The 7,500-nt window shown below is 46.4% G+C and overlaps 1 protein-coding gene across 1 annotated transcript in view; it reads right to left on the reverse strand.

The window, feature by feature from the left end:
- zeb1b (zinc finger E-box binding homeobox 1b) overlaps positions 1-2,659 on the reverse strand; it is a gene marked incomplete at its 3' end in the record, with an annotated part of 51,848 nt that extends 49,189 nt beyond the window's left edge. Inside the window, exon 1 of the mRNA XM_080855501.1 lies at positions 2,583-2,659. Within this exon, the coding sequence (XP_080711627.1) occupies positions 2,583-2,640 (58 nt within the window). The 5' untranslated portion in view covers positions 2,641-2,659. The remainder of the gene's footprint in view (positions 1-2,582) is intronic.
- Between the last annotated feature and the right edge of the window lie 4,841 nt (positions 2,660-7,500).

Raw genomic sequence — 7,500 nt, forward strand, 5'->3', positions numbered from 1 at the left:
AACATTTGTATCAAATTTGTAGGCTTATTAAGCGCCATTGAGAAAGGTCATGAGAAAGAACAATATTTTTCTGCACGCATTAAAACCAGTAGCCTAGAGTACGTACCTATTACATAAACGCAATTGGCCCGTTTTGCATGGTCTTTTTTTTAAAAACAGAGACGTTAATTTTCCTTGAAACGGTAGCGTTAAATCTCTTCCATGGGTGTTACCTCTCAACCAGGTGCGTCTCGTGCATCATCACTACCTGCAGTGCAGCGCGAGCCGCCATTCCGACCCACCCGCAGTTCTAAACCCACGCGAGTCATATATCACAAACCAAACCGATCGTTAAAGCTCTTCTCTTGAACGTTTGTACCATGTCACAAGCTCCCCCATCACATATCACCTTCTCTCCTCCTCTGCAGCGTGAGGAGGCTGCCTGACACCTTTACGACGATTCTGTAAATTCACGTTAAACCGCAACACAACCAAACGACTTCAAAGAAAACAAATATCGGAACAAAAAAAAGAACTAAAAACAACAAAGTAAATATTTCTATCCTACAACCTAGAAGCATAATCTAACGCCGATTTGCCTCCGTCAACAAACTAAAACTCCATCTTTTTTCTACCTGCACAAGTTGACATTTGCTGCAGCGTGTGGAAAGCGCGTTTCCTTCTGTCTTCAACAGTCTGCGCGAGCTCCAGTGGCTTAATTTTTTTTCAACGAATCCGTCGACTCGAATTCTGACTAATCTGATCTGCAGATTTATCACAACAGATTATTTTTGTTGCAGTAAACCACCCGATCAGGTAAACATGTTTACAGGTTCGCTCCGCGGCGAGGCTCCAACGCGCGAAATACACTGCGCACGCATGTCGTCAGTGCTAGGAAATAAAGGTGTCTGGGAACACTCCGAGACGAGTGGGAAATAACCTAATTAATACAAAAAATCTGCTACCGTTCGTGGATTAATAATTCGGAAAATGTATTCTGAGGTAAAAAAAAAAAAACCTTTTAGGTGATGTTACAAATCGTTACCAGCCATTTACCCCGCCTACTAGACTAAAAACCCACACATACTGAAGGCTTGAGAGCCAAATAGCCTGTGTAGACAAACAAACTTAACCAATGTATATAAAAACTAACAAAAATAGAATACACAAAAATAATCGCACTAGGCAATGGTCATTCAATTTACAGTGAAACCGCTCAACTGTCACAGTCTTAAGAGCCAGAGACCTGCACAACTTCCCTACAGTCCCGCATACACAAGCAAGCCACATCCCCACGCGCTCCTGTCCGCCCTAAACGTGGCTAGCGCAGTTGTCCGCCCCGGCGTAGGCAGTCCGGTAAACAACAGCCGAATAAGCAAAAGTAAAGGAAATATGCACGGGAGATTTTTGCACTCAGCAACATTGTCCAAATGTGGGATAAGATCCATCTATTTTCAAGCCCCAGGCTCACAAACCCTACTGATAGCTCGTGGTCCTGTGTCCCGTTGGATGTAGGCATGCCTTATATAGTCCGTGGCAGCTGTGCTCTCGGCTCTCGAGATTCCATTCCCTCTCCTCCGCACCCCGAGCAGGTAGTGTGTGTGCGTGTGTGTATGTATGTATGTGTCTGTGTGCGAGTGCGTGTGTTTTCGCCCCAGACTAGCTATATTCCAGCTCCGGCAACGAAGAGCGAGCCACAGCCAGTACACACCCTTGTTTCACCTCAACTTCTTACCAAGCAAGAGATATAAAAAGTCAATGACAAAACAGCTCCACTTATGTCAACCCCTTCTCACGATGCACTACAACAATATTATTCCACGAACACGCCGCCCAAAACAGTTCAACGTTTCCAAAAAGTAGCTCCCAAAGCACTTGAAAGTAGTTGACTTGGATACACATCAATGTAGAAGTTAGTCGAAAAGCATATGCAAACATATTCTTTCAGAAAAATATTGTTCGACCATTCTGAAATTGTGTAGCACACTCGTGCTGCAACAGTGCCTCGCTAGCTCGTTACTAGCCCAAGCTACGAGACAAACACCAGAGTCTAAATCAACATTTCAGCTTATACCAACAGTGAAACATCATCTCAGGAATCAGAAACAATTAGGTTGTTGAGACATCATAGCGACGGCACACACTAACACAGGTTCGGCAGGAATATGACATTCCGTAAAAAAGCAGGCAGGTAAATCGGACAAGCAAGTAAGTTTAATTTCGGTCAAACACGATGGGGAAAAGCAGTCGAAATTTTCCGATTGAATCCAAAGGGTAACTACCCAAGTTCACTTAAAGCTTAATACATTCAAATCAGGAGAAAAGTGAGTGAAGAGAAGACAAGGAGGAGACAAAAGCGCTTCTCCCGTGCATGGGACTGGGTGCATATAACGGTTCACGGTGCACTGAACCGCTAGGCGGAGGGGGAGTCGCGAGCCAGGTATAACGGTACACCACATAGGGGCTGTTCCACAGCGCTTTCCTCGCGACTTTCCAGCACTTTTAGCGACTAAAAAACAAATTTGCCAAGTCCCACCGCCAGTCAAAACTCGGTGGCCGAACAACCCAGAACACGGTCCACTCCGGCGAGCGCTTTTACTCACCGCTTGTCCTCCGCGGATTCGCCTGCTTTCTGCGCTTACACCTGGGGCCATCCGCCATGATCCTTTCGCTCGGTGGAAATGCTGCCGGAGAGTCACCTCCTCTCTCGCCCCCACACCTCCCCTCCCCTCCCGCTCTCCCTCCCTCCACCTCCCCTCCCTGCACCTGGTTTACGACACTCCGCTTTACGACATTACCTTCTGGCTGCAGATTACACCTCTTCAGCCCAGTGCCCGCCCCTCTCGAGATCACCACTCTCTCCCTCCGCCTAGTAGGCGCACGCGGTTCTGTTGCTGCCTGTCGTTCGCGCACGCGGTAGCGACCCTCCTCTCAATGCAGGGTCGCGCGCGGAGACAACCTGATGATATTCAGTGGGGAATTTTGAGCGACAAGAGGGCATAAAGGTGGGCTAAACGTTGAAGTCCAATGGCTACTCTAATATATTAGTAGCACAATCATTCATTAACACATAATAGTCACCACTTTATTATTAATTTTGTGTTTGTATACTTCTTACCTGTTTGCTTGACATGATGGAAAATATACTGGGCAATTTAAAAAGGAGGAGCAATTGGTAGGCTAGTCACACCTGAATGGCTACACCTTATCTGCAAAGCTTATGCTATACATTATAGGCTACTTAAAAATGTGTAAAAACATGTGTGGCATGGGGGTACAACCTATAGATCTGTCATTCATCTGAAGACCTTTCAAAACATATCACTCTCAATGAGTGCATGGGTCTGTGTGTCTGTTGACATGCTGGTTGACATAAAGAGTTTTTTTATTACCAGATGCTTAGGGCTGTATCTGTGACTGTTGTAAATTATCTCTGTCGGCTTTGTCTGTGTGTATGCGATATACAGTATGTTAGGCATAGAGCAATGACCTGTTTTTACCTCTGTAGGCTTATACACTGTACTGTATACCGTATGTGTTGGTTTGGAATGATGTTTAGGTAATGCTTGTGATATGGCTGCAGTCTGTGACTGAATTATGAGCTGCGTCTGACAGTTGTTTTGTTGTGTATTTCCCCAGGCGGGTCCTATGTTAAATCTTTCATCAGCACTTTTTAAATGATGAATGTTGTTATTCTGTATTTAAATGAGAAACAGCAGCTTTCACCCATCAAAGGACTGGTGTTTGTGTATATACTTTCATCACAGGTGACTGATGCTGCATTCGTATGTTTGTGTGTGTGTGTGTGTGTGTATGTGTGTGTATGTGTGTGTGTGTGTGTGTGTGGGTGTGTGTGTGTGTGTGTGTGTGTGTGTGTGTGTGCGTATTCAGTGTGTGTGTGTGTGTGTGTGTGTGTGTGTGTGTGTTCCTGTCTGTCCTCACCTCTGTGTGAACTCTCCATCATAGGCAAAGGTTTGGCTGGGGTGGGGATGTGGTAACATGGCCCCCCCTAACACACTGTTGGTGAGGGTATAAGTCATCCCTCATCTCCACACACAACAATCACCATTGGAGAACAACATCTCTATTTTCTGTCATTGTGAGTAGTGGAAGACATATTAAATGTGTTCATTTCTCTTTAGTTTGGAATGTGTCTCATTAACGTGATGTTCAGTGCTTGGCGGCATTTCTGCCTACCAAGCATGCTGTTCCACTTGAATGATCCTGCCACAGCATGCCCCCCCCCCCCACACACACACACACAAACACACGCACACACACACACATGTTTAGGCTGTATATGTGGGACAGCAACATCTGTGTCACAGTTACTGATATATACAGTCAGCACGCAATGCAATGCACACTTTATGAATCTCTGTTGGGTAAAAATAAAAAATATCAGGTTCATCATGTTACTTTGCTCAATCAGCTAAATGGCATTTGCAGGATTCATGAAAACACTGTGATGAACACGAAAGAAGCTGACCAATAGTAATCTCTCCATACAATTTATAGCAGATAACTCCTTTTACAGTATTCTTTTAACTGAGATTATCAGTTGAAAAGACCACAGGCCAGCATGGAGAAACAGTTACATATTTAAAAAGTTTCATGGTTCACCAAGAATAGTTGTTGTCAACCACTTTGTGCAGGTGCTGAAAAACAGAGAACATGGATGACAAAAGAGGAAATGTAGTGATGTCATGCCCTCATTATGGCTCAACCATGCATAGACATAGACCTTTAGATCTGGATTGAAGCATTCATAGACCTTTAGAACTGGATTAAAGCATTCATAGACCTATAGACCTATAGAACTGGATTAAAGCATTCATAGACCTTTAGACGTTTAGAACTGGATTAAAGCATTCATAGACCTATAGACGTTTAGAACTGGATTAAAGCATTCACAGACCTGGATTCAAACATTCATAGACCTATAGAACTGGATTCAAGCATTCATGGTTGCTTAGGCTGTTCTAATTTTCGTATTTGCTTGATTCTTACCTGTTACGCCCCCTCCCCCCCGTAGAGTTAGTATACTGACCACTGCTGTTCATACTGTAATAAGTGGGTCTGAGGGTGTGTTAGTGTGCCTGTCTGGTGTGTGTTATGTGTGTATACTGTGTATGACCTCTGTGTTTGTGTGTGTGTGCGTGTGTGTGTGTGTGTGTGTGCGTTTGTGTGTGTGTGTAAATGTGTTTGGGTGTGTCTGAGTGTGTGTGTACCTTTATGGAAGTATGACTGTGTGTGTGTGTGTGTGTGTGTGTGTGTGTGTGTGTGTGTGTGTGTGAGTGTGTGTGTGTGTGTGTGTGTGTGTGTGTGTGTATGTATGCTTGTGTGTGTAGGAAGCAGGAATGTGATGTGCTTTGCAGCAGTGAGAATCATGGGACTTTCTGAGGGATGATTCAATCCTCCACCCAAAGAAAGACCTCGCTGTTCCCTGAGAGAGAGAGAGAGAGACAGGAAGAGAGAGAGAAAGAGAGAGAGAGAGAAATGGAGAGAGATAGGAGGGGAAAGGAGGGAGAGACTAGAAAGAAAGTGAGAGAAAGTGGCAGAGCAAACTCATGGGGCCCTATCTTGCCGATCAGAAACGCAAGTAGGACGGCGCCAAACGCAAAAGCTGTGTGGGCGGCTCTATGGCGCAGTTGCTATTTTAACGGCGGAAAAAACACACTTGCGTCCAGCGCAAGTGTCAAAAGGGTTGGTCCAAAGGAGGTTACTCAGCCGTAGGTGTGGTTTGGGCGTAATATGCAATAAACCAATCAGAGCGTCATCTCACATTCCCTTTAAGAGCGAGGAGCGCATATTGCAAAGCGGGTTGCTATCTTAATGGCGGAATTACCGGGAGGAAGACAGGAGAGATTCACAGCCGAGGAGACCGACGTGCTTGTCAGGACCGTAAAAACCCGGGAGAGAATTATATATGGGGATGCGAGAAACCCTCCAAAAGTGAGCAAGGTCAAGCAAGCATGGGAAGAGATTGCCGTGATTGTTTCTGCTACGGGGCCGCCGAGAACGGCTACACAATGCCGAAAACGGTATAATGACGTCCGGAGACGTGGAAAAGCCAAGCTGGCAGGTAACACACGTTCTCGTGGCCTCACGGGAGGTGGATCTGCCTCGACACAGGACCTGACGGCAGCAGAGGACATCGCCACGTCTACCCTCACGCCTGAGAGCGTACAGGGATTTGGGGGCATAGAAATCGGCACCCAACCCAGTGCACCAGCTGACCAAACCCAAGGTACATAAATAAAGTTCACATACAGAGATGAGTTTACAAGATTTTAATAATACGGTCATGAAATAAATGCAACAAAGCCATACAATAAATCAAATTTCACGCAGCTTCACAGGAAGACCCTGGGCTCGGTACGAGTGCGCAGGAGCCGGTCAGTGCGCATGGGCCAGCTGGGGAGGGAGCCGCGCCACCTCCAAGGGGCAGAGGAGCCAGGCGCACTACACACCGTGACAGCATCGCCAGCCCGGATGACCACCCGTTCCTGCAGCTCCAGCAAGCTGGCTTCCAAATGCTGGAGCGGGAGCTGTCCGGGATGAGGCGGAGCACTGGGGCCCGTCTCGACCGAGTGGCGATGTTGCTGCGGCCACTGGGACGCATCGCCTCCAGCTTGGAAAGGATAGCTGCAGTGTTGGAGCATGGGCCTCTAAATACACCACCACCACCACCACCACCATCACCCCCTCCTGTTGTGCCCATGCCCCCCCCCCCCCCCCCCCACTCCATCTCCTTCCACCTACTCCACCAGGAGTACAAGCAGGTTGGCCACTCCAGGGCCCTCAGGTGTCGATTCCCGGCGTAGAACCCTGCGGAAGAGAGGAGGGAAAAAATAATTTCCGTGGCGATTTCCTCTGCTGCCGTCAGGTCCTGTGTGTTACCTGCCAGCTTGGATTTCCCACCTCTCCGGACGTCATTATTAAGTTTTTGGGTGCCCCGTAGCAGAAACAATCACGGCAATATTTTCCCATGCTTCCCATGAAATGTTTATACTTATTTCTCGTTTGTATTTTCAGTTGCTAGCATTCGTTTTTTGGTGCCAACATATTTCAAATAAAAGTCACAAAAACATACTTTCCGATGTTTTGGGTTCACCCTCACTGAATCACTAGGTTATGTATGCATGGTAATAATATTGCAATTTGCTCAAGCAATACTGGAGATGGCAATGGTTTGCTTACCTCATTATAGAGGAAGTAGCGCTTCTGAAAGTTGAGCTCTCCTCTCTCGTGCTGCTGCTGGGGCATTTCGGTTCAATGGCATCGGCACATGCAGTTCAACCTCACGTCTTCTAAAGTCCTGTAATCTTTCCTCGTTTATGTCATTGACACATCCATGATTCATGGCAATGTTGTGTAAAACACAACATGCCACAAAGAATGCTGCGACTTTTTGAGGACTGTACTGTAGAGTACCACCTGACCTGTCCAAACATCTGAAGCGCATTTTAATAATGCCAAATGTGCGCTCTATAATGCTGCGTGTGTGTGTGTGTTTTG

Source organism: Sprattus sprattus, assembly GCF_963457725.1.
Source record: "Sprattus sprattus genome assembly, chromosome: 17".
Classification (NCBI taxonomy): Eukaryota; Metazoa; Chordata; class Actinopteri; order Clupeiformes; family Clupeidae; genus Sprattus; species Sprattus sprattus.